The sequence below is a fragment of the Drosophila biarmipes genome, chromosome 3R (genome assembly GCF_025231255.1).
Source record: "Drosophila biarmipes strain raj3 chromosome 3R, RU_DBia_V1.1, whole genome shotgun sequence".
Lineage (NCBI taxonomy): Eukaryota > Metazoa > Arthropoda > Insecta > Diptera > Drosophilidae > Drosophila > Drosophila biarmipes.
Window position 1 is genome coordinate 24,592,265 of NC_066616.1, and position 27,573 is coordinate 24,619,837.

Genomic DNA, 27,573 nt, shown 5'->3' on the forward strand with positions numbered 1-27,573 from the left:
GCCAAGCAGCAGGCCCCCCGCCCAACCCCACCAAGCCCCCAGACAAAAAACCCAGCGACTGCGACAAAAAATGATAATGAAAAACTGAAATAAAAGCGCAGCGGCAGCGCCAACGGACAAACAAACAAACAAACAGACGGCAAAAAGAATACGAAACAGGCAAACAACACTGCGCGGAGCTGAGCAACCGAACATCCAAACAACTGAACAACTGAACTGCCCCGGGTTGAAGGAGGAGCACATAATTTAAGCTGCCGTTGCCTTAGCAATTGCTGCTGCCGCTGCTTTTGCTGCCTGCATCGCTGCCGGCGTGACAACTTCAACTGACAGCCGCAGAGCAGAGCCATCATCCATTATCAGCAGTTGGCCATCTTAAAGTGCAGCAGATGTTATAAAAGGGGCAGCCGACTTTTAAATACCCCTTTTTTTTGGGATAAAAATAATTGTTTAACAAAAACGTGACTAAATAAATAAAGGTATAAATTGACTCCAACTAAAATATTAAATATTTAAAGGAGATTTTCTGTATTCAAATATAAAGAGTGCTTGAAATCCTTAGAATTTTGAATCTCTTTTAAATGTGCCCAAAAGTAGGCAGCAATTTATTTAAAAACCAAAAATTCAGGGACTCGTTCTGAAACCCTTTTTTCTTTGTACTGCATAATTTTAGGCATCTAGTGAAAAACGATTTCAAACCTCTAGTAATTTAAACGTTGCTTTCCTAAATATTAATAAAGTTCTTTACTTCAAAATCAGTTACCTAAAAATCAAAGCAAATTTTAACATAAATTTAAACCTTTTTTAAATGCTTTCTTAACTGATGCTTAGCTTTAAATGGTTTACCGCACATGTAAATAAAAAAAATACCAAACCCTTTCTGGACTTTTAGTTCTTTAAAATTAAGAAGCCAAAGAGCTTGCATCGCCAGCTTAATAAATTAAATTTTGCCAACCTAATAGGTTGAGTGTATATGTCCGCGATACACCCTGCAAAAACCCCCGTTTGCCGTGGCATTACTCCAGCGTCCCGCACAGGAAGCGAATGGAAAAAGGCCAGCGCGGACAACGGGTGGCCACAACAATTGCAGCAACAGCAACAGGAACGGCAACGGCAGCGGCAACAGCAGGAGCAGCGACACAAAATGTTGCGATGGCATTGTTTTAATGCATTTGGAGCAGCAACAGCAGCGGCGGCGGCGGCAAAAACAGAAAACAGCATAAAAAGGAGCCTGAGGATGCGGGCGCAGGATGCCGCGACGATGCCCGATGGCAATGGGCCATCCATCCATCCACCCATATACATGGCGTATACGCACTGTGCGCCACATTACGTATACGCTCTAGTGCTGCTGCTGCTGCTGCTGCTGGTACGCCGATGAGCCCGAGGAGTCCTTCACTGTGAACGTCACGTAGTATCGCTTATTGCTGTCCAACTTTTCCGCGGGCAGTGAAATTAGCTGTTTGTTCTTCCCGTGCGACAATTCCAGCGCCACCTTGTGGTTGCAGCGGTTGCCGCTCGCACTGCCGCCGCCCAGGCCGCCCGCCGCTCGTCCGCTGGAGGCGCGGCCGCTGGTCAGGATTTTGGGCAGGAAGAAGCTGCTCACGCTGCCGGTCTTCTTGTACGGTCCAAAGCCGAACTTTGGCATCGTGTGATGATTCATCATGGGAACTGCAAGGCAAAAAGAGAGCCGTTGACAAGGCATTAGATTAATGATGGCTGTACCAGGGATTCTACAAAGCCCCGACAGGTGAGTCCTGCAGGTGCTACACCCAGCTGAATTGCACGGGTGGATAAAAACTAATAAGTAAATGGAGCAGTCTGGATTAAGAGCCCTCTCGCCGGGGATTACTAGCTACTTTCGCCAGCAAAATAACCCGGCATAAACAAGGGCAAAGAAATGGCTGTGGAGCGGCACAAATGAATGCGTTTTTAATTTGGCATAAGCCAACTGGACGCATCCTTTTGAGGCACTGAAGATGTAATAAAAACTTGAAAGCCCGAAAGCCAGCCTGGGTCGGGAATTTTTATTTTTAATTTGCCCCGCACTGAATAAACTGCTCGTAATTAGGATTTATATTTTTATGGCCCGCAGCTGCCGAGGAGATGCTTTGAATTCGAGTGTCCGCTCGTCCCACGCTTGACCCACTGCCCTCCGCCGGAAAGAAGGCGAAAGTGTTGCCGACCCAGTGCTGGCCAGGCGATTTGACTCTTTGGCTCTTTTGGCCAAAGCCAGAGCCAGAGCCAGAGCCAGGGCCTGTCTGGTGCCATTTTTCACGCTTGCACAGAGCCGCTTAAAGCCCTCGAGCCATTGGGGCAGCAGGCCGCGGCACACAAAAAGAAAGGTCTGTCAAAAAAACGCTCTTACTATTTAAATAATTTATTAAAGCTGGTAGTTCTATACTTTTTGCCAAGAAAAAAATAAGCCGATTATAAAGGGGATTTTTTTGTGCTTATCCATAAAGTCTGTTTGACAATTCCAACATGTTTTTATCAAACTGAAATATTTGCTAATCCTCAACTGTATAAAAGGATGTGCAAAACAATTGAAACTCATAAAAAATACTCTTTAAGTTCTGTCATTTGTTGAAGCAATTTATATAGATCAATATATAAAGTTTTTTTCCCAATGTCAGTAAATGTACTAGCATATAGATACGAATTAAATTATAAAGTTATTAAACATAAAACAAATTGTTAATTGATAAGCGACAGTCAGAAAATTGTAAGTGACAGAAAAGACTTTACTAGAATAAATACAGAGACTTCAAAAAAAGGAAAACCAGTGTTTTTGAGATTAAATGGATCTTAAAAGTTGAATAAAATAAAAATTAAAAAGGTCCTACAAACTTTAATATAAAATATTGTTGTTGAATTTCTTTTTAAATACTTTTGTATATCTTTTCCGCTTTACAGAAATTCCTTAAGCTTCCTCAAAAAAGTTTACTTACTGTAGGCGGCGCAGGGTATTCCCGTGTAGGCATGGGCCGCATGGAGGCACCGGTGCGTCTTGGTGGTGCACTGCAGCGCCTTCTCGTAGGCATTGTAATCCGGGCTCAGCCGCCGCTCCGCCTGCGAAATGGGATAATATTGGATGAGCCAGTCGCCGGAGAGGCGTCACTTAATCATCGTCCCTACCTCCTCGTACACCTCGTTGATGTTTTGGAAGTTGTTGGTGCCCGGTCGCTGGAGTCCCTTGAGCGTCTCGTAGAGGAAGAGCTCGAAGTTCTTGAACGTGTACTCGCTGAAGTTGTAGCGCCTGAGTCGCGTGCCCGTTTCGCCGCCCAAAAGCACGCAGGACTTGTGGTAGTCATCCACGGCCCGCTTTACTAGGACCGCCTCATTCAATTTGCTGGAGCGAATCTGCAGCGACTTGAGCTCCAGGAGATGCTGGAAGATCTTGCGTTCCATATAATATCTGTGGGGATGGAGGAGATTGGAGGGCATAAGCAAAGACAGCCAGAGAAAAGAGCACATCCCCTTTGTCCCCATCATCTGAGCAAGAAGTTTGCCAGAGCCTGGCAAAATAAATGTAAGTAAATTGTCATTTTGATATTTCGCGAGTCAAACAAAGTCCCTGTGCCGCCTGCTGTTCCCCCAGACAAAGGACCTTCTCGTCCCTCTTCAAGCGTAATAAAAGGCATCATGTTATTAAAATTTCAAAAATACTAAAGTGCGTACGCGGAAAAAATTCTATTAATAATTGAGAATGGCCCAGAGAAGGGAGCAAAGGAAGCGAGTCAAATTAAAGCCGCCAACGGCACCCTCTGAGCCATAAAATGTTATTAGAAATTTTATTAAAAATTAGGCAAAACAGCGCTTTAAGCGGTTTAAGGATGAGGATAAGGATATGCATCTTGGGTGGCCCCTTGAAAGTTGCTCCCTTAACTCGGCTGCGGGCCAGCGACCCTTCTAAATCAACGAATGACGTCCAAGCCTTTTGCTTTCTGTGCTTGTGCTTTCTGCTTTTTCCCGAGCAGCGGCAGCAGCGGCAGCAGCAGCAGTGGCGGAGGTGCATTCACCGAAAAAACTAAGCAAATTTGTCGAGGGCACTTGGAGTGCAGAAAAGCCGCGGCTAGAGCGGCGTTTTTCGAAAATTGTTTACCCAGGAGAAGGAGACCGCTTGACACTGCTCGCCACTTGGCTGCGCAGCGCGAAATTATGCAAAACAATTTGACTTTGAAACAAAAGTTCATTGCTCGTGGGATGGCTGGATAGATGGATGGCAGGCTAGAGGCTGGGTGGGCTAGGGGGCCAGGTAATAAATAGGTAAGAATCCTTGAGAGCCAAAAGCTGCGTAATAAATTGGCCAAGGGGCCGCGAAGAAATCCCGCAGCGCGACTTCAAAGCGGTCCATCGTTCTTCCGCTTGTTTGGCTGCCCCACCAGCGGTGGTCATCTTTATCATCCTGGCCCTCCTTATCGCGGCCACGACCATCTTACCATCATCATCATCATCGCCATCATCACCATCATCACCATCACTTGTTTGCCGAAGCGCTTTTCAATTTTACGCCTCGCTTTTGGCTCCATTCGGTTGCGCTTGAGTTCTTTGCAAGTCTTTCGCTTTGTGCAAATACTTTTTGCAATACTGTCCTTGGCATATTTTCTTTTCTTTTTTTTTTTTTTTTTATTTCTGCGAGCCAGCACCCAGCGCAGCCGCCCACTGTTCACTGCTGCTACTGATTTCCGTTTCCGCTCTACGTTCGCCTAGTACAACTTTCATTTCATTTTCTTGTGCGCGCTGATTTTGTGTGGCACATTTTTCCACTGCCAACGCTTGCAGCGACCCACTGACTGACAGGCCACCCAGCCACCTTGGAAACCACCCAAGCACCCAGCCCTGGCCATCGCACCACCCACCTCTTCCTGTTTGCGACACAAATGTGACAGGCAAAAAGTGCACGCAGCGCCAAAGTGGATGAAGTGGAAAACCCGCCGGCGGCAAAGTCAGCACCGCCGCCACCATCAGCGGCACTGAGTAGGCGCAGTTTTCACTTTTCCCCAGCGCTGTCAACGACAACAAAATGCAAAGAAATTAAGCGCTGCACAAGTTGCAACAACGTCGAGTCCCGCCCGCCGGCAATTTGTGCCGCACAAGCAACACAAAAGCTCTGCGAGAGAACCTTTTGCCAAGTGTTAACGGCTGGGCCAGTAACACCCGGAGAATCGTGTCCTGCATACCTGGGCCTCTGCATTCCCGTATCTATCTGTATCTGCTCCCGGGAAAATCGATGGCCTCCAAAAGTGTTGACAAAGTCGCCCGCCCCCCGGAAGAATTCGCGAAAAGTCTGCGGCCAGCGAAAACTTTACCGCTTCATTTTTCATTACGGCTATGCTGCTGAGCCAGTGCTTCAAACTTGGCCAAGTGGTTGGCTGAGTTTTCCGGCTAAAAGCCCTGGAAACCAAGATGCTAGGTCAAGGCTTTAACTAAACGCTCAAAGTTAAATGAATTTTCCTCGAAACCACTATCAGTATCAGCATTTTAAAGTCAGACAACAAATATGCCTAATCCCGGCACGCTCGGGACCAAAAAAAAAGAGGCCCAAGGACAACAGATAAACTTGGGGTCGGAACGGAAAACGAAATCCAAATATTTAACAACGTCAATTACGTGAGCGCACATTATAAATCCCAAATCTCACCTGTGCTGCTGGGACACACACACAAACTCGTAAGTTATTTGTTTAATTTATGCGTCAGATAAAATTTTAATCTCTTCGGAGCCCAAAACGAGGAAGCAAAATAAAATAAAGTTGCCCGGGATGCGGGTCCACCGGTGTGAAAGCATGCGAATGCAAAAATGAAATGGAAAATACGAAATAAAATAAAGTCTCTATTTACACACTTTTCATGGTATTTTCCTGGTCGACACCCCCTGAAAAGTTATCCCGCTCCGCAAAAAGTATTCGACTGGGAGCTATGGATTCACTTTCCACTTTTTTTTATTTTTACTTCTTTCTTTTTTTGTTTTTTTGTACATTGCCGGGTGAATTCTATTTGGATTTTCGCCCACACCAACGTATATTCTTCGGGAATTAATTGACTCACCCCCGCCGACTTGTTGAGGAACTTGTTCGGAAAGTTGCTGAGCAAGACACTTGTTTGACTTTCGGTTTTGCGTACATTGCGTATACGCCGCGTATTTTTCGAAACCTTAACATGGCGCTATCTCGCCTCTGGTTTCTGCCGGCTGCTGCCGCTGCCGCTGCCGCTGCCGCTTTCTTCTGCTTTCTCCTGGCCGAGGCCCGCTCCTCTTGCTTGTTGGCTTATGCAAACAGCCGAGTTAAATATTTTCATTAGTCAAGTGGAAAGAATTATTTATGAAATGCGCTCGCCGGCCGGAGATTTCGCTTCTGTTTTCGTTACGTTATTGTTTTGTTTTGTTTTTCTTTGCTCGGTGAATGTTTGCAAATTTATTCATGGGCTACAAGGCAGATTAGCAAAATTAATAAAAGTCAGCTTACGCTTTTTAATTAAGTTTTGCGGGCCCCGGCTTATGCAAATACCAAAAATAAATACAATTGACTTTTAAGTTTGAGCAACAGCTTATGGCTTTCGGCTTAGGGCCATCGATCCGCGCGATTCACCAGCAAAGAATGACAAAATTAAATTACAGCCACACGAGGTTTTCACTTTTCCACATTTCCCTCTGTGAGTTTATTAGGGCAAGATGCCCGGGGGGGAAATCCCCCTGAGGGGGCACAAAAGGATTTTCCGGAAACAAGACGGCGAACGAAGAGCGAACACAAATGGTAATCGTCCCTGCCTTCGAGGACCTCTAAAAATGCTCTCGCTAATCTGCACTAATTCCATTTACAATTAGCATTAGCGAGTTGTAAACGGAGCCAGAGACTTTGCTTTGCAGACAGCCGGTACGACTGCCTGCTTGCGGCTAATTTTCATATTTTGTTCAAGTTTCTGCATAAACAAAATATCCCACCGCAGGTGGGCAGCCATTCCGCCCCCGCCCATTTTCACCACTTTCTCTTTGCCACTTTCACCGCCCCTCCCAACGGATTCTGTGCAGCTAATTAAAATGCGCAACTCTTTGCCGGAAATGAGCATTTCGGCTAATGACAAGCGGGGTTTGGCAGCGGACGAGATTTTCGGCCCATTCGAGGGCACTGGAATAAATCAGCCAGGATATTAGGGCACTGCTGGACTTGACCTAATTATGATTTACGTTTGAGGCCATTTCTTTTTCATGCTGTTGGTAATTAAAAGCAGAAAAATAAGTTGTCACCAATAAATGTGTCAAAAGGGGACCACTGCCCACCTGTTATCCTCACAGGTAATCCTTGGGCGCTTCGTAGTTCATGCTCAAGTACACGGTAAATGAACATTAATGCCGCGTTTATTGCCTTTAACCGCATTATAATAACTTTAAAGCGCGCCTTTTTATGGCGAACGGAAGCTGGGCAATTTATTTGCTGACCAGCGCAACAATGGAGCCCAGCCAGCCCAAAAAAAATGGGGGAAAAAAACAGAGAAGCCAAGAAAAGAAATGAGAAATGCCGTCCAGGCTATTAAATCCCTGGCTAAATTAACTTTAAGGCGGCCGGCTTCGGCCAGTTTGATTACATTAAGAGGCTACCGCAACTGCGGAGCTGAAGTGCGCGCGTGATATAATGCGAGGCGAGTCGCTGGCAGTGGGACATTCAAGTTGATTAAAATCAAGCATCAAGTAAATAAATCTACGGCCAAAAAGGCAGCGTCGTTGGCGCCACTAACTGCCTGGAGATTAATTTAAATGAATGAATCCCGCCATCAACTCTCCGGGGCTCGCAGCTCCCCGCAATCACGGCCAATCTGTCCCGCTTCCTCGTGCACAGGGGAAAAATCGGATAATTTATAAGTTAACCATCACCATTTGCATAAATCGAATTTTTCCATATTTTCCAGGAATTTTGTAAGTCAGAAGAGGGACACATTTCGCAGGCTTAATGTAGGAATTTCATAAGGTTAGTAGTTGCTAGCCAAAAGCCTGAAAAGCCTGACACAGAAATCGAAAAGTATGAAATAAAATTGTACCAAATGATTTCGACAGGATATTGGGACTTACATTTACTGTTGCATACTTTGAGGCACCTTTCGAAATGATGTTATACATTAAGGTGCATAAAAGATGTCACTATAGCCTTTTTGACCAAATTTATAGTTTTTCCTCCGATTTCAGGTGACCAAAATTCCTTAGCTGAATTAAAATATATAATAGGATCCAAAATATGCCTGAAAGTATGCAGCTAAAAAATAAGTCGTCTCAAAGGAAACAGAAGTTCCATCTGTGATATACATTTAATGTTGCATACTTTTAGACATAATTATAAATGATTTTAAAACTCAAGTGATTCTTCGATTTCAATAATTTTTTCAATATTCCCGAATTTTGCCACAGCGTACTCACCTCCTGATGTTGCGCTGTATGGACCTGGTGACGGCGCCCATTTCGCAGGCTCCCTTGTCGCCTGGCTTGCGGTTCTCCATCCTGCTGCTGCAGGAGCGTCCATCCAAAGTGGCGTAGATGGGCCGGCGCGGCATGTGGGCGGTGTGGGCAGACCGCAGAGTGGGTATCTTGCTGCGCTCCGCCCGCGGACTGGGCTCGAAGCCCGAGTCCTGATCCTTGGTGGTGGCCAAAGCCATGTTGTTGCCATCGCGTGAATCCTGAGAGTTTTTCCAATTGTTGCGCGTTTTGTTGCCGCTGCGCACGCGCTTTTTAAGACGCCGCTTCCTTCCATTACCCATGCCCTCCGATGTGTCATCTGCTATGGATCCTCCACCTGCTCCTCCTCCACCCAATCCTCCTGCCCCAGCTCCAGAACTGCCCACACCGTGTCGATTTCCGCTGCTAAGAAAACGACGCAAGGCACTGTCATGCTCCGGATCGATACCATCCCTTTCATCTTCGTCGTACTCATCATCGTACTCCTCGTAATCATACTCCATCTTCTCCAGCTCCGAGGCACTAGGAAGCTGGACCGCAGATGGCCCCTCGCTGACCACCTGAAAGACCTGGTTGCCTCCTTGCTCGTAGTCGACCTTACGACCAGGTCTCTTTGCATTCTCATCCAGGGAATCATCGCTTTTCAGCACTTGGAAGCTCGATTTCCGCTCGGTGGCTGGCTCATCGGAAGCTGAAGCTGGAGGATTTGAATTCGGATTGGGAACTGGGTCATCGTCCGCCGAATCGGATGCCAGGAGTGTGAAGGAGCGCCTCGTCTCCTGTTCCCTTTGCGGTGCCTCCTTTGGCTGGCTGGTGGGCGTTTGGGCTGTGGATGGGCGTGGCTGTGGTGCGGTTGGTGGCTTTTTCGGCTCTGCAGGAGGAGCGGTGGGTGGGGGAGTGTTCTGCGGAGTGGGTGTGGGAGAAGGATTGCTATTAGGTTTCGGTTTGGCTTCAGCCTGCTCCAGCTGCTCGGCTTTTTTGCCATCTGAAGGTGGCTCCGAAACCGCAGATTTAACCCCTTCGACCGTGTTGGCATTTGGCTGTGGTTTCTCTGCGGCATCCTCCTCCTTAGGGGGTGGCGTGGGCGTGGCAGGCTCAGGGGGTGGTGCCGCAGCAGGGGTTGAAGGCTTTGGGGATTCCTTAACAGCCTCTTCAGGTTTTTCCGGAGCAGGCTCTTCACTTTCTTGGGGAAGCTCTTTCTCCTCTGGCTTTTCCTCACTAGAGGAACTCTTGGACTCGCTGCTCAAGGCAGTGGCTGCTATCTTGATCACCTGCTCCACTTCCTTGGACACCAAATGGGTTTCCTCTTCACTCAGCTGCAGCTTAGCTTTCTCTTTTTCCTTACCATTTTCCTCTACAGCTTGTTGTTCCTCGGAAGTTTTGGAAGTCAGATTTTCCTCGGCATCATGATGGACATCCACCTGTGTCACCACCGACTTGCCAGCCTCCTGTTCTTCATCTGTCAGCTCCACTGCATGCGACTCCTCCACCAGAAGATTGTCCATGGGAGCGGACTTCTCACTCTTGGCGCTTTGGGTTGGTGACTTGATGAAGGTGCCCTCCTTGGTGGGCGAGGATGGGGGTGGCTCCTTTGCACTGGAGCTATCAACTTTATGATCCCCATTGACAGTCAGAGGTTTCCTGGAATCCTTCTCGGGCGAGGAGTGGGCTGTACGCTGCTCCTCCTCGCTATCTTCGCGGTTTTTTGACTTCCTGGAGGAAGTGGAACGCTTGCGGGAAACCACTCGATCTTTTTGACGCTTGTGGTAGCAGCAGTTCTCGCAGGAGTCCTCCTCATCGTCCTCCTCCTCCCACTCACTGGAGCTGGCATACCGTTCCCGGGATTTCCTCCGCCGAATCTCGATGTTGCTCTTGGAGCGGCAGATCTCGCTGCACCGCTCGTGCTTGGACTCGCCACAGCTGCTGGTCCGCCTCCTCAGCTGCCTCCTCTTGTGCCGCCGGCAGACGTGACGCGTACGCTGCTCCTTGCGGTAAGTCTGCTCCGAGCAGCTGCAGTCCCCTGGATCGATGTCATCTACCTTGCCATTACCATTCCCATTTCCATTATCCGAATCGGAGCGTTTTAGGTACACCACATACTTCTTAGAGCTGCGCAGATCGTGCAGTTCCTCCTTCTCCACATACTTCAGAGGTCTCACCATATCAGTGGCATTGGTTTCGTGGAAGGGATTACCAGCTCTTCTGCTAGACAATCTCACCTTATTGGCCGGCTGACCCCCATTGGCCTGCAGGAACTTGGCCGTGGAACGATGACCCCTTTGTAGAGCTCCATCTAGTGGAGTCAAGACCAATCCTCTGGAGTTCCTATACACGGCATTCACATCTGCTCCGTAGTCCAGGAGCAGCTTACACATATCCGTGTAATCATTAGCAGCCGAAATGTGCAGAAGGCTGCGTCCATCATTGCTGGTGGTGTTCACCTGTTTAGGGCGTTGGTTGAGCAGCCACTCCAGGAGCTCCCTTCTGCCAGACGCGGCGGCCTCGTGGAGCGGCAGATCCCCCTTGGCATTGCGCAGCCAGAGATTGGCTCCGCGCTCCTTTAGCAACTTCAGGGTCTCAAATTGCCCCTTGGAGCAGCCGCAGTGGGCTGGGGTGCGTCCCTTACGATCCTGGCGATCGGGATCCGCCTCCAGGTCCAACAATCTGGCGGTGGCATCCGCATGACCCAAGGTAACGGCGTAATGCAGGGCTGTGCAGCCATTGGAGTCGATGAGGTCAGTGGGGGCGCCGCAAAGGCCTATGAGGGTGTCTATGCATTCGGTGTGTCCTCGGGAACCAGCACAATGGAGGGCAGTTAGGCCGTCCCTGAAAGGATAAGGATATATTTATGGTATATAGTTAAAAAAAGTTATTTAAGGAACCCACTTATCCGAGGACTCCACCCGGGCCCCCGCTTTGACCAGGGCAATCACTGCCTTGGCTGATCCTGCGGAGGCGGCCCAAAGAAGCGGCTGGCGGCCATCCTTGTCCTGGACATCCACACTGCTCTGGGGATGGGACAGCAGGATGCCCAGGATCTCCAGGGAGAGTCTCGAGCTCGAGCTGGAACTGGCCTGCTGCTTGCTGTCGTGGCTGGCTCCGCACATCTGGGCGGCATAGTGCAGCGGAGTCCCTCCATTGGCGTCCGGCTTGGCCACACTGGCTCCCGCAGCCAGGACCGCTCGCAAGGACTCCACCTCACCGCATACTGCAAAGAATTCATAAATAATATAAATTAAATTAAATGTAATTAAACATATATTTTTAATTAATCAAAGCATATTACTAATTTGCACAGAACTTTTTGTATTAATCTACTAAAACCCAAATTGATTATTCAGTCACAATTTGTTTGCACAATTTAATCATATTAAACAGTTAATCACAGTAAACTTTAATTAATTGAACATTTTCTAGACAAAGTGTACAACAATTTTATGGCTTTAATTGGTCGGAAAGTGCTTGCGGTCCTAAGCAAATATTTGTTATATTATTTGTAAATGGAATTAATTCAGTTGTATATTTAGTTGGTTTAATGCAAACAAAAATACAGATTGAACCTAAATAGTTTACTTTTAGGCGAGCAATTAATACAAGTTATTAAATCAATAAAATTATATAAAAAAGGGGATGACAGTGGCTGCGGGGATTATAGGAAATTGGTTTATAAAAACGTTCTCTTAAAATCTTTTGTATATTTATAAAAATTAAATTTATATCTTAAAATTTAATACTTGTAAGCCAACTTTAGATGTTAGGAAAACCATTTAATAAATAAACTATTTTCAAGTGACTAGTTCTTAAATTCAAAGTCTTAAAAGTCATTTTATTTGTCGTGGAAATTACAAATATTATCCATAATTTGGTTTTTTTTTTTGGTTGAGAGTTTTAAACTTTCTTTATGGAGGCCTTACTGTATTGTTTGCCCCTCCTTTACTCACCCGTGGCCCAGTGCACCACCGAGTGGCCCTCGTTGTCCACCGCATTCACGTCCGCCTTGTTGGCCAGCAGCAGGTTGACCATGGCCAGGTTGCCCTGGATGACGGCCAGGTGGAGCGGCGTGAAGCCATCCTCGTCCGCCGACTCCAGCAGCTCGGGGGCTGCGATCGCGATGCTGGCGGCCGCCACGAGGTCCTTGCTCCGATCGGCGTCCTGCGCGGCACAGTAGTGCAGCGCGTTGCGATGGCTTCGGTCCCGCTGCCGCAGCAATTGGGGCTGCACGGGGGGAGAAAGAGAAAAATCCAGTTAAAGACGGGGTCAAAAATTAATTACTTCGCCCGCCGGTGAATTATGGCCGGGCGATTGCACCTGCTGAGTTGAGGCCGCAGCCGATTAATAAACTAATTAAAATGCCATTTGCATATTGCATCAATTTGCATCACGGCGACATACCGAGCCCCGCCCCCTGCCGCCGCCCTCGGGCAGCGTTTGATGGATCGCGTAATTCTCACAGTCTCCGGCTTAATTGCCAGCAAATATTTTGGTGAAAGTCGGCCTGCTCTATATGCTGTGTGTGTGTATATCGAGTGGTGTGGCAGTGTTGTTTATTTATTGGTGGTTGCTTCGACGGGTTGTCAGCCGGCCTTTTGTGCATGTGTCGCCTGGATTGGCGGGGCGAAAGCAATTACTTTTTCCAAACGCATCACACCTCCGGCTGGCCATTAAATGCAAAACACGCCGGCCGGCCAATTAATAATTCAACATATTCGCGCGTTAATCAGGCGAAAATCATTGCCCACAAAGGGGGGGCGAAAAACAAGCGTGGAAAAGTGGCCTTATGCGAACGGCTGTTGGTCAGTAACTAAAGCAACACGAGCGCCAGGTAAACAAACGGAAAGCGTCGCCTGGAAGGGTCCTGCCCAGGGTCCTGCCTGGAAGGGTTGCTAGCCCTCGCCGTTGCCCCGGACAACGTGGTGAGTTGCCAGGGCAGGTGCCTAGTTGCCAGTTGGCTCACCAGATTATCGCTGGCATTTTTGGCGCGCAAAACAATGTCGAACTCCAGCGGCGCGGCGAACATGCTTAGTCCTGCCAGGCGCAGGACCTCCGCCTCCTCTGATTTCCGGGGCGAGGAGCGAGGTTCTTGGAAGGAGCGACGAGCGTGGAGCGTGGAGTGTGTCAAAACATGTCAAGTGCACAAAAAATACTGTCGCCGCCGCCGAAAAGTATGCTAAAACTTTGCCCGCTGCCGCCAGGAATTCGCAATGCGACTACAGCGACGCCGGCCGCGGCAGCGACGTCAGCGGCATCACGCAAATGTGAAAGTGAAAACGTTGGCAAATCGTCGGCCAACTGGGCGGATGATGGCTGTGGGTCGAATGGGGGGCATGGACGGGGGTCCTGTCCATTGGCGCCGCTTATTAGGCTTCGCAACTTACTTTTCTTGCGGCATAGTTTGTGCTAATTTCCTGCTGCTCCTTGTTTTCCGCCTATCTGCCCACTCACTCAGAAAAATCAGGGCCCCTTTGGCAGGACATTAGTTTAAGGTCCTAGCAAAACTATTTAGCTCATTTTTTGGTAATTCCTCGTAAATTCCACGTTTATTTTTAGCAGAAGTTTTTTGAATCAGCTTAAAGCAGTACATTTTTTAGGTTTCGGGACATTTTTGACCAGTATCGGGTTTTCTTAATTTCTCACCAAAAATAATCAGGGTTTTGTGCAAAGCAAAAAAAGTAATCGTCCAAAAATGGAGTGTCATACCTTGCTGAGCTCGTAATAAAATTACCTATCAATTGGTATTCACACCTAAAAAAATTTATTTTTGGCCAATTTTCAAAAAAAATGACGATGCTACCCCTTGTAAAAAATTTAAAATTTGCGAAATTTTTAAGTTTTTAGAATCGGCCAGAAAATGTCTGTTATCAATTATCTAGTTTGTAAGCTGTCCAAAACGGTGCACCTTTTAGATTTCGCACAATTTTTGACCAACTTACACGGAAAAATTCAAACCAAAATATCGGGTTTTCGCCCAATAACGAAGTTTTTAATTTTTCACTAAAAATAATGAGTATTTTAGACAAAACAAAGAAAGTAATGATCCAAAAATGAAGTTTTATACCTCGTTGGACTCGTAATGAAATATTCCATCAATTGGCATTTACACCTAAAAAGTTTTATTTTTGACAAATTTTTGCTCAAAACGACGCCTTGCAAAAAAAGTCAAAATATGGGAAATTTTTTAGTTTTTAAAATAGGTAAGAAAATAAATGCGAACAATAATCTAGCTTGTTAGCTGTCCAAAACAGTGCGTTTTTTAAGATGTGGGCCATTTTTATAGTTAGTTTTAGTTTTATATCTGCTTAACCGAATGTTTTATTCCCTGTGCATCTGGTGTTTATCTTGTCAGTATGCCTGAGTGATTGACTGTGTTGCTTTTCTAACCAACATTCAATTTTTACAAACAGTTCGGGCACGCTGGCTTCTATTTATAGTAAATCGCGAGGAGGATATCGCGTGACTGTCGTAAAACTGTCGTGAGCGGAGTGGAGGCCACCTTTCTCCTCTCACCTTTCAGGCCCCCCAGACCCTGTCCCCTGAAAGGCCCTGGGAAGTGCTCAATTTATTGCACATTTTAGTATGAGTCAAACAAGAGTTCAATAGCTGTAGAAGAAAGTAAGCCAAAACTCTTGTGGCAAGAACAACAAGCGGCGAGAGTGGAAAGTAAACTTTGACTATTAGGCATTTGCGTGTTGCATGGGCGCACTTGAGGGGGATACTTTGAGCGCAGGAAGTGCTTCTTATGGCGGCAAAAGGATGCTCATAGTTTCAACAGGTGCGATTCGGTGGAACAAGCCAAAAACTTAATTTCACCAGAGTTAAATATTAAATACCATTAATTTACAATTTTTGCACTGGAAATATGGTGGGAATTTTTTTCGGTTTTGTATCTGTGGGATTTCCATATTTCTTTGTTGATTGAATCGAATTTGAGCGCTGCGGCTACGTTTCCCTTTTGTTTGCCAAAAAAACTTTCTGCAGCTTTGAGGGGGAAAATGTTTACAATGAATGATTTTTATTTGCTGCTTCCGTTATCTTTGGCCAGCTTTTTCAGCTTTTCCAGCTTTTCTGCTGGCCCGGCCTGGTCTGAGTTGCTGTTTGTTTCTTACGCTGCCGTCCGGATTATGAATAATTCAAATAAACTGAAATGATACCTAAAAACTTTGACAGCCTGGGCGGCTAGAATAGGGGGTAAAAGTAAAGAAAACACGAAAAAAGGAGAAGTATTCAAAAAAGGACCTCGGGATGGGGCAGTGTTGCTCTGGCTGCTTTGTTATTATTACGATGATGATGCTTGGTGTGATTGTTGCCGTATTCCTTTGCGTCCACCCCAACGTCGCGCCCAACATCATCATCGGCCACCACCCACTGGCCGCTTCTGTTGGTGTCATGCAAATTTGCATTCAACTTTCTACATTCACCCGACACAAAATGAAATGCGATAATCAAATACGACCAACAACAATGCGCTCAAAAGGCAGCAACAGCAGCACCAGCTGGACCCCCTCCAAAAAGCCCCATCCCCTCCCCATTCTAGACCAGATAAAACTTTGGCACTGCCAGTTAGCCCGGCCAGCAGTCCAACAGTCGAACTGCCCAACAGTCCGCCAGTTGGCCCACCAGTGCGATTGCCATCGCCACTCGAGTTCCTGTTTATGCCATTTTAATAGTTCTTTAAACAAATAAAACGTGCCTGGGCCACACAAAAATGGGGTCACGACGGGAAAAATATCACGAGCTCCAGAGGTTCCTAAAAAGGGAATCAGAAAACGAAGCAGCGGGCTTATAGAACATGCTAATTTTCAACTAATATTCTTTTAACAGTTAATAAGCACCAAAACAAAACATAAATTTTTAATATTCTTAAAAATTTATTTTGTTAAAAGAGAAGTAAGCTGAAACATGATATTATATATTATATATTTGTTAATTAAAAAGTACTTAAACTACCGTATTTAGAATTTGGCGTTTTAAGTTACGAATTATATCCTCTCCTAATAGAAGTATTTAATTAAAATATTAAACTAAAATTGATCTTTATATATTTATAAAACTACTGTCTCATTTTATCCTTAGGTATATATTTTTAAAAGTATCTTAAGTGTTAAAACCTCTAACAATAATTATTTTTATTTTAACATCCCTGTCTAAATGAAGCCCTTCTCTTGTATATGCATTTTTAAAATTATATTACATTTATTTATTCATTGCCATAATCTCACGCAGAGTTAGCTCCACGACTCCCTGGCCATAAATGAGGAAAAACTGGCCAGCTAGTCCATCTGAGTTTGTTTATCTCACTTTTAGTTTCGCCAGATTAATGGCAAATGAGCTGGCAAACCAACACAAAAGGTGAACATTAAAAAGCACGAGTCAGGATTTATGGCAGCCGTCCGGCGGAAAAGCAAAAAAAAAGTCCCGAGCAACAGTTAGGCTGTTGAAGACATAAAATTTCGGATTTAACGATTGCTCATCTCGAAGCCAGAGCCCAGCCAACTCATCCCTTGGATATAGATACATATATGCACGTGTTCGGAGCCTGCGCCTTTAAGAGCTCCCGTGAATGGCGATACGAAACGAAACGACAACTAAACTTAAAACTTCCTTTGGGTTTTTTGCACCCAGCAGGCGGCAGACAAGGCTTAAGGGGCCAACAGATTTATATGCCAACAGTTCGTCTGAATGGAAACAGAGGAAAACAATTTGCGTTGCTCTCGAAAAGCAGATATAAAGATATCAAATATTCGACCACTTCCTCCTCCGGCTGCTGCTCCACGGCATTTGCATAACTGAAGCGACAACTGTCGGCGTAGTCGTTGTCATCGTCAAAGGACGAATCGCCAGGATCCGGGGCCCACAGGACCTGCTCGAAATCAGAGCCTCCAACTGAAGTGTGTGGTCAGCAGTCGCGCTGTGGCCGGGCTTATTATTCATATATCGTAGGCCATTAGCATAACAATGAGTTGGAGATGGAGATGGAAGTAGTCTGGTCACAGAAGTCATAGGATGTGTTCTACTCCTTTGATTCACGACGAGCATGAAATGTAGGCGTGCATGACGCATACGCCGTGTGGCACCGGCACCCTCCCGCCCAAGTAGTACGGGGTTTTTACGGCCCGGAAGTGCGTACAAATATAAATAAAGCATAAATAATAATGAAAGACGACGCAGCCGCCACAACAATAACAGCAGGCACACAGTTACATGATAATGCATAAAAAATAAAATACATGCATGGCCTGAAAGCCATGAAAGGGCACAAATGGCAACTGGCATCTCGGAGGAGCCTCGGGTATCTCAGGATGTGCCGGGGAGGAACCGAGAATTCGACTTAACGCTTCGTTGGGCAGCACATCCGCCATAATTATGAGTGACGCGTCGGGAGAATGGCACATTAAAAGGTTGGCAGTGCGGAGCCCCAAAATGGGGGCCCATCATGTCCTATCCAGCAGGATAACCCCTGGATAACCCCGGAGTGCGCCCAAATACCGGAAACTCTTTTGCAGGCGCCTCGGGGTCGCCTCTGTCTGGGGCCGCTTAAGATGTCAAGTGACCACAGGCCATAGAAGCCACCACTCCGGAGACCCCAGAACAGCCACAGTCCCACTCAATGGCAAATTTATGCGGACAATGTGCCATTCATATGTTAATCACATTTGCCCGGCCCCTCAAGATGTATTTTAATTAACGTGAGCGGCAAAGTGCGCAGGTAGCAACTGCTCGAAACCAGGGGCGAATGCAGAAAATGTTTCAAGGGGTTTTCATTTCATCATTAAAATGTTTAAGATCTTTCAGATTGGGTTATTAAAATGTTTAAAAACTGGGAATATTTAAGAAGAAAGGTGGGGTAATGTTTCGGAACTTATATCTTATAAATTAGCAGATTTTTTAAAAATACTTTAAATTGCCTAAAAGTATGCTGTAAAATAAATAACGTCGTTGCTTTTAGTTAGTATCTCAGTTTGAAGTTTATTGTTGCATACTTTTAGGCGGTATTATAAGTTATTTAATTTGTTTAAAAGATAACTTATGAGGAGTTTTAAATCTTTTCTTATAAACAGAATTTCTTAAGGCACACATAGCACATCCTGAAAACTTGATTATACCCCCTAATATGCATACTCATTTTCAGCAAAGACCCCACACAGATCGCTTTGGGTTAAGACTGTAAACGTTTTGATTTCAGAAACCCCCCGTGTTCGCCACTGTTTGGATCTCAAACAAGAAACGGCAGCAGTGGCTCTATATAGACATAGAGTAGGCGCAGAAGTAGGCGTGGCAGTGTCTCAAGCCGCCAGACGCCTCCGCCGCAACTATAATTTGCATGCTCGACAGACAAAGCTTAACTGCTGCTCAGGCAGGTGAAAAGGGGGGAGGTGGGCCGATTCGGGGGACTAAGGATGATTCTGCTCTCTAACTGTTGTTGTGGCACCTTTTATACTTCTAATTAGTGCCACGTTGGCGGCTGCAGCAACAATGGCGCTTGTCTGCGTGCACTGCAGTTGGCTGGAATCGGGGCCTTTGTTGCGGCATCTCTACTTTCTCCATCCGCAACCCTTTTCCCCCGCTCGCCCCAGCCAAAGCCCACCTGCTGATCCTTGAGGAAGCGTTTCACTGTGCAGCATTCTTAAGTAGTTTTGGCAATTATTTACAGCTACTTTGGCTCAGGGCCCCCGTTTTCTCATCCGCTTTGGCCCGAACTCATCAAAAGGTTTGCCGCACGGATTATTATTATGCCATGTGCCGGGGATCCGGGTTCCTGGCTGCTGGCTGCTGGATGCTATATGCTGTATGCTGGATCCCGGAATCCTGGGACCAGAATCCAGCTAGCTGTACTCCCAGCGCTGTGTAGTTAAACTTTCGCATAGTTTTTATGCCGTGCAACGGATTAACAACAACGGCAAACTTTCATTTTGATCTACAAACTTTTCCGGCGGTTGGAGCTGCTCCCGCAAACTCCGCCGGCCACCCACCTCCAATCTGAAACTCAGGTGGCAGAATGTTTGCTAAACATCAAGAGCAATTTCCCCGCTTTAACGGCAATTCAATTCCGGGTACATGGCTCATGCATACTTTAGAGAGCCGAGCACCAGCTGAACATGGGAAATATGAGCCATGGTTAAGAGCCATGTCGCCTGCATAATTCATTGGCCAAGTTGTAAGTTGTAAGTCATGGCTCAAGTTTTCTCCAAATCGAATTAACTTGGAAAATATTTTAGGAACTCGAAGAGGAGCGAACTCCACACCCACTACGGTGGGTCAATTAAAAATTATGCACAACCCGGTGCCGCATTCCGAGTAATTTCCGCAACACAAAACTTTCTGACCCCTGACCCCAAAATCCCAGCCAGCCAGTCAGGATTTCCCCTCCACCTCGACCCCCTCGCACAGGACCAACTGTGCACCGAAGCGCATTAAAATTAGTAACAAGCTATGCTCATTTGTGTCAACTTTGACTGTCATTATGCACTCAGAGCAAATATTGTTGGATGCCGAGGCAAAAGTTTTGGATGGCCCCTCTCGTGCCGTTCGTGTGATGAGCCCGCCGGGCGCTTCCTTGAGCAAAAATGTTGCCGGAGCAGGAGTAGGAGCAGCAGCAGTAACAGTAACAGTATCTGGAGGATACAAATTCATACACGGATATCCTATGTGCTGCAACTCCAGTTGGCCTGCAACTTCGGCCTGGCCAACTGGGCGCAACTTCTGGCCAGGAAGTCATCTCGAAAGCCAAACAGTAGTCGCAGTAGTAGAGCTTCCATGGCAAGACAAATTTCTACGATTTCAGTAATTAATTTGCCAATGCAAACTTTGGTCAGTTCAGCTCAGTTCTGAGTTCTTGGTTCTCGGTTCTCGGTTCAGTGGGAGAGTCATCCTCGTCATAGTCCGTCTGCCATTTCTGGTGGCTTCTAATTAATTGGACAGCTGTCGGGCTAAGCCGTCGCATATGGTTCGTCGCAAAGTTCGAGGTCCAGCCAATTGGAAATGGGTTTTTGTGCTCAATTAGCCCGTTTTGGCCAACTTCTGATGATGACCGAAGCCGAAACCGAAAACCGAAAACCGTAAACCTCAAACCCGCTCACTTTTCCCATTAATTTAACTCGTTGGCCCCGCTGACTTTTATTTGGACATTTGTTGGGCCTCGCAGCCTAATTAATTGTATTCGGACATGCAAAACTGTCGAAATCGCATGCAAATGTCAGGGGGTCAGTTTTTGGCCAGAAATAAAATATTTCGATCCAATCAGAGGGGCGACCTTTGGCGCTGATTGCATTCCACTTCCTCACCTCCGCTCCAACCTGACTGTCTGACTGACTGACTGACTTTCGCCAAACAGCCGAGCGATTAATTAAAAATTCAAATGACTGCGACTGAAGTTAAATAGATACCGATTGAAGTAATCTGAATGTCAGCGGCAAAAGCAAAGGCAAATCAAATGAAATGAAAGAACGATTGAACACGGCCAGAGCTACTCACTCTGAATAAACGAGGCAAGGGAGAAATGGTGGAAAACTGGGTGAAATGCAAACTTTTTCGACGTCATTTTTAATGAATTTTCAACAAAATGTGCCAAACGTGTTGCAGTTGCACTGGGAGGGGTTGCAAAAAAATCGCAATTAAAATTACCAAGCCGTGGCCGGGCGAAAGGCACCGGAAAAGGATCCAGGATCCAATTGCAAACGAGACCTCCACTCCTTTCGCCCATTTCGCCCAAATTGATAATAATTTGCACGCTGATTGAGCGGCATTGGCGAAAGAAAGCGAAGAAATTGGTGGAATGAAAGTGCTATGAACGAGCGTAATTATAAAATGCCGACCGAAGGTCAATCAATTGAAGCTAATGGCCAAATATACCGAGTGGAAGCTACATATTTTCTAAACAACTAGGTGCTTCAAGTTTTAAGGAAGGGGCGAAAAACAAGGCGTTCTGAATTCTAAATTAATTTTCAACGACAACTTTCCAGCACTCCCAGGACCACAAAAAAATTCCCATTCGCCTGTCCCACAGGTCCAGCACACCCTGGGCAAAAGGCTGATAATGGGGAATATCAGACGATGCAAATTTTCTCCAGAAGGATACATAGCTTTTTATAATCCTTTTGAAGACAAGTATCTCAGAGAACTGTTGCTTATTAAAAAAACGAAATTCCCTTACGCAAAGGGTTAATTGAAGTCTTCAGAGTTGTAAAATCTTTACCATACGAGCCAAAATGTATGCAATAATTTACTTGGGATCATTTGTGACGTAAACTCTTAAGTTTTATAGCATACTTTTTGACAGCTTTTAAGTGTTTTAAATTATTTTACTTATATGGGTATCTAAGCTAACTAAATATTTTTTTAAAGAAATATTATTTATATATAATACGCTATAAGGGTCAACACCTCCGTTCATCAGTTCCCCACAAAGTTACCCGCTTGTTTTGTTATTATATTATTTGCAACAAACAAAAGCATCTCTTGCGGCTCTCGGTCGGCTAAAATCAACTTCTGCAGCTGACTTTTGAGCGAAAACTTTTGCTTAAAGCTGTAAAAGTGAAGAGGGGACCTCGGTTTGGAGTTCGCAAGAGGGGAGCGGAGTGAGTGGCCCAGGAGCAGGTACGAAGGAGCAGGACAGGACCCAGCAGCGCCGCAAATCTTAAGTGAAAATAAATAATTCACACCTGCAGCAATCTGAGGGATGGCAGCCAGCGGCCCACTCAAACGCACACACACCCTAAGATAGACATACAATTACCAACTTGCGGTGTAAAACTTCTGTTTCGAACTCTCGGCTAAATTGCGGTTTAAAGTCGAAGGCAGGGGCTATATACCTAGTATAGAACACAACAACCACTGACCCCGATGCGAAGGTGGCACAATTACGCCATTAACATTAACTAAAGGCGGGGCACCGAGCAGCTCGGGGAATTCACAACAAGAAGACACAGCAACAATGCCTGGGAGCCAAAAAGTTTTATTTTCTAAGAAATTAAGACTTAATTGGTAAAAACAGCAGCAGCAGCAGCGGTAGCGGCGGCAGAAGCAGCGCAGGCAGACAATAAAGACGAGTGCCCAAGATATTGAGGGGTGGCTGGAAAAACCAACATCAATGAAAAGTTTAAGCAAAACAATAGCAGGCGAGTAAACAACGTCGATGAATGTTGCTTGAGTGCTCTCAAAAAGCCGAGAAGCCACCAGCGTTGTGTACAAAAGCCAGTGTCCCTGTATATAAATCTATACATCTCCACCCTATATATATGTAGTGGAGGAAGCTTTCTTTCCATTGCTGCAATAGTTGTTACTCATACGCCATGTTGAGCACAGCAATAAATCGAAAACACAGAAATCCAATAAAGAGAGCAAGTCATGTATAGTTCAAGAGGTCCTCTAGACCATAAGCGCAATTAAAATATATCCACAAAAATATCGCAGCGCTAAGCAAACAGAAATAACAACTAAAAGGCGACAAAGCCAAGAGGAGCTGTTTAATTATTCTGCGACAAAAACAAAGAAAATGCGACTCTTGGCCAGAGAAGACGGTAAATTAAAGACATTAAAACTTTTAATAGCTTAGGCGGCCTTATCAAGACTGCGGAAAATCTGAGACACAGACATGCACAGAGACAAGACAAATTAAAATATGTCTCACAGGCACAAGATACAGCAGAGTGAACAACAAGAAGAGCTATAAGGACAGCAATATAGCCGCAACTGAACATTAATAATATCAGTCAGCGACTGGCGACGTAATTATACACAGATTTGCTGAACTTGCTGAGGAAATCCGAATCACAATTACCTTGAACCGCCAGACTTCTTTTTTCTAAAAATACAAGTACGCCCGTTCATTTGCATAAGCAATGCTGCACATTCACATTACGCATACGCCTCGTTGCCCCCCTTCCGAGTTGAAAAGCAATTTTTGCTGCTCTTCAGCTGGGCAACCGAAAACGCGAAATGCGGTCATGTTGTTGTTACAGTTTATGAGGCCCATAAAGTACGCGAACCCAAAGTAAGTAATAATCGCCCCGGCATTTGCCATATTTCACAGGCAAATAAGCTGCTCGGGGGGCTGGGGATGGTTGAGAATTTTGCTACCAAGGTTAGGCAGCAGAAATGTCATTTGGCAATTACATAACCGAGCAGGCTGGCAGCAGGGGCTGGGTGGTGATTTACGGGCTCTCATCTAAGTATTTGCGCAAAAAGTCGCTGCCGATACTCAATGCCAGGCAATTTCACATCAAATTTGGCGTCAATATCAATTACCAGGACGAAAGGCACGCCAACTGGCCGGAAATGAAGGCATTTGTCCAGGGCTCACAATGCCTGGCAAATAATTGCAAAACTAGCAACATGACAATCTGAAAAGGAAAAGGGGTTGGGTGACTGCCAAGGACATGACCAGGCTCCTTTGGCAGGCCTTGAAAATTTATCTGCGTTCAATTAAAAACTTTTCAAATTTCAATTAAATGTGAAATTGGCATATTTAGGCGCTTGATGGACGAGCTGGACGAAAGGGAACGGAATCAAATGATGGCCCTGAGATGGGAGCAAAGTGGGAAAGTGGAAAAGGAGCCGGAGAAGAAGGACCAACCATTTAGCATTCACCATTCGACCGGCATAACTAAGCTTGGGGGATTATTTTGTCAATTTTAAATGTCCTGGCATTTACAGCATTCAAATTCAACTCGCCTTTGTTGTGCTGGCGCCCCGGCCTGTTGTGGAAATGTTTATGAAGCAATTAGGGGCTCTGAACTGTGAACAATGCGCCGAAATGACTGCAACGGAAATTTAAAGACCCCCTTTCCCGCCCTCTCACAAATAGCACCCAGAAACCTCGGAAGGGTAAGGATTCCGGTTTTCCGGCCCTGGCTTTAAGCATTTGTGTCGGCTCATCGTGACTGCAGAAAGATTAGAATCTTTGCTACGCCTCTGCCTGATTTGGGCCTTTATTCCCGGCCCCGAAAAGAGATGACTGGCTTTGTTTTTCGAGTTCCGCAGAGCCAAAGAGGCGCGGACCTGGAAGAAGTCAACTTGTCATGCTTGGACCGCCCCGGCTTAGCCATTATCCTTTCTGGAGCTGCTGGCAAGTCCTGTTCCCTTACACACTTGCAGTTGGCTTGTTGTCCGCCTTGGTTTAAACATGTGTTATAAGACGCAAAAAATGGTGTGCCCTGGATAGTTTCAGAGAGTGCACTTGGAAATTGAAGATGGTAGAATAACTTATGTCAGATTTGGAAAAAAATTTAGAAAAATGACTTTTTATGGATATTTTTCTTAACAAATGTAATGAATTGAAATCAATGATATGATATATATACATATATATATGATATTATCAATACAGTTTCCGTTTTTCATTTTTAAAGCATTATAACAACATAAAATAAACTTTTATAAACAAACAATGAACAATTTTATATATTTATAAACATGAAAACATAGCTAATTTTTACTGAAAATTTATTTATGTTAGTTAATAAAATCTTAAAAGACTTAATTTGAAGTAAACTTATTTTAAAAGGGTTTTATAATATTTTAAATTTTAATTCGTTATACAAGGAGGTTTATATTTAACTATTCTCAGAGTGTACTGTCATCTTACCTTTTCGCGCATTTGGGCGAGCACTTGGACAATGTCGCCCCGCTGACAGGCATACATAAGACTGGTGCAGCCTTCGGCGAGACGCTTTTTGGCGGAGGAGGAGGAGGCGGAGGCGGAGGACTGTGAATGTGACACCGTGAGCTGGCCGGGATCTGGACCAGAATCTGGATGAGGGTGTGGATGGGGGTCTGGCCATGGAGCTGGCTCTGTTTCTGGCACGTCCACTGCTGCTTCCGCTGCCGCATCCGTGTCCGCATCCTGGCTGCTGCCCGGCATAGCAATGACTTTGTCTGCCGGTTTTTGCTGCTGCTTCCTGTCCTGCTCTCCGTGCTCCTGCCCATCCTGGTGGGGATTGGTGGGCTGCTTCTGCAACTGGTCGGCGCGTGTCCTTCGCGGCAGCGGACTCTCGAACTGCAACTGCTTTTTCGCGGCCTTCAGACGCGGCGGTTTGGACGGCCCCGTCACGCGCTTCACTTCCGCTTTCGGACGCTTCTGCATCCTCTAATGCGGTTAGTATCTGACCCGCTTTTTGTACTTTTCCCGGCTTTCTCCCCTTCACCCCCCTTTGGTTTGTCTTTGTTGTCGCTGGCGGGGGACTTTTCACTCATTTTACGCCGCTTTGATGCATTTTTTTGTCGCGCTTAATGAATGGGCCACCCGACTGCCTATGTATAATTAAACACTAATTTGTTTGCTCACAACTGGCTTGGCTAAGGGCTTCTCGGATGCGGGTCCTTCTTGCCGCCGATAGTTTGCGGTTGCCGCTGACAGTTTCGCTAGTTCAAAGTAAACACATCGCGGTGCTTTTAAGCGGAAACGGAAGTGCGGAGTGCGAGTGTGGTGGTATGTGTGTGTGTGTGTGCTGCTTTCAGTCGAACGCCTTTTAAATTTTCAACGGGCGAACGCAAAGGCAACATCCGCGGCCATGTCCTCGTCAATAATTAATTTCGGTTTTTATCAAAGAGTGAGCAACGCACACACACATGTGATGACTGGGGAATAGGTTGGTTGATGGCTGGCAAAACAGCGAAATAGACAGCTAGAAAGCTGGGGATATAAACCTCCCTTGGCGCACAGGGGCGTTGACAGGACCTCAGCGCTCTCGCGTTGCCCGCTAAAGTATGCTATGAAAAATTCACCGTCTCTGTGTCTCTGCATTTGATTTAAATTTCCCTTTTCACACATAAGCGCCGCACATTTCACGCGATATCAAAGTGAAATTTGCTGTTAAATCGCTTGGAAAATAGTTTTCGAAAAACGCCACCACAGGCGAAACGAAAATTCCTTGCTTATTTTTAGCCACAATAATAATCATGTGAATGCTTAACGCCGCCTTTCGAGCTGCTCGGGCTGCTCACGCTCTCAAGCCAAATCCGCGTGCGAATAAAAACTGCGGAAATCTGCGAAAACCTATCGAGCTGATTGCAACTCGAAATTAAATTATATAAACACAAGAGCGAATTCGAATTGGATTGGGATTGGAACTGGGATTGGGATTGTAACTGGCGTTCGTTATTTGGTGCGCTGTATTAAAGAAGTGGGAGTGGGAGTGGAAAGGCTCATTGATGGCGATTGCCGGGCATTAAGCTCGATTCGTTTGTTGCCTTTCAGGCGATTTCTCCGCCTTCCCCGGATTTACATTTCATTTTCTGCCACTTTCAGCTCTCTGCTGGTGATGATTTTGGCAAGGTTTACGAGGCGTTGAACAGCCCAGGCGATGCCGGCTGAAAGCCACGGCCAGACGACAGGCGTCGGGCTTTTAATAAATTAATAATAAAAAGATACAAGACGCAGCGCGCAGCAGTTGGCAAGCCGGGAAGTGCAATAAAATTTAACTTTTCTCCATCTCCCGGCTTGAAGTTTGAGCTCCATTAGCTGGCGGAGCGGAGAATGGCGGTGAAAGTCCACAAACAAAAAATACTCGGGTTATAGCCTATTTACAACAACTAAATTATTTAAAATACATAAAGAATTTTTGAAAAAATTACTAATAAAAATTTTGAGTAGAGTTCCAAAATATATTATTCAAATGACTTCTAGTAGAAAAAGAACATCGAGTTTCTAACCTATTGTAATAAAATGGTATAACCTATATTTTTATGTGATAATCCATTATCAAAATATTGGTTTATAGTTCCCTTAATTTCTTGTTTGAGCTTTCCCAGTGTAAAGGCGAAAATAACGAGCCAACTTTCTAGGCAATCGAGAAAATTTTGAAAATTGAGTGGCATCCGGTGGCTTGGTAAGTGAAAATGGCATGCCCCAAATAATGCAAGTGGGCCAAATCTGAATGCTTCAAGGGCAATCGCAGTGCTGCAGCAGGCCAAGCTGTGGCCTGGATCGCATTATTGCAAAATGGCAATTAAGCCCAAGCACACAGCCTGTGTGTGACCCCCCGTGTGTCCGGCATAGAAATGTGGATATGGGCATCATAATCATTAAACCGTTTTATAGTATGGTGTCGCCATAATTATTCTATTATTAAGTACCAAAACATTTGTCATGCCAGCCATGCCAGGAATAGCTCGCATATTTGTAGTAGCTAATGCTGCTGC

General features: G+C 45.7%; 2 protein-coding genes across 2 annotated transcripts in view; one reads left to right on the forward strand and one right to left on the reverse strand.

Annotated features, from left to right (window-relative positions):
• LOC108024631 (hemicentin-1) overlaps positions 1-978 on the forward strand; it is an 84,426-nt gene extending 83,448 nt beyond the window's left edge. Inside the window, exon 13 of the mRNA XM_050888351.1 lies at positions 960-978. Within this exon, the coding sequence (XP_050744308.1) occupies positions 960-964 (5 nt within the window). The 3' untranslated portion in view covers positions 965-978. The remainder of the gene's footprint in view (positions 1-959) is intronic.
• LOC108024824 (uncharacterized) lies at positions 833-27,550 on the reverse strand. Its single transcript, XM_017094953.3, has 8 exons — positions 27,508-27,550; positions 25,019-25,794; positions 12,381-12,654; positions 11,326-11,647; positions 8,404-11,265; positions 3,136-3,415; positions 2,949-3,069; positions 833-1,668 (listed from the first exon to the last, which is right to left on the reverse strand). The coding sequence occupies exons 2-8, from the start codon at positions 25,514-25,516 to the stop codon at positions 1,340-1,342; spliced, it is 4,686 nt and encodes a 1,561-aa protein (XP_016950442.1). The 5' UTR covers positions 25,517-25,794; positions 27,508-27,550; the 3' UTR covers positions 833-1,339.
• Positions 27,551-27,573: the final 23 nt, after the last annotated feature.

Excerpts from the sequence above, each read along its gene's own strand:
- LOC108024824 (XM_017094953.3), bottom strand. The coding sequence starts at position 25,516 with ATGCAGAAGCGTCCGAAAGCGGAAGTGAAGCGCGTGACGGGGCCGTCC. Across the intron at positions 11,266-11,325 it reads CGGGTGGAGTCCTCGGATAA|GGACGGCCTAACTGCCCTCC; the intron begins GTGGGTTCCTTA and ends TTATCCTTTCAG. Across the intron at positions 3,416-8,403 it reads ATACAGCGCAACATCAGGAG|ATATTATATGGAACGCAAGA; the intron begins GTGAGTACGCTG and ends CCATCCCCACAG.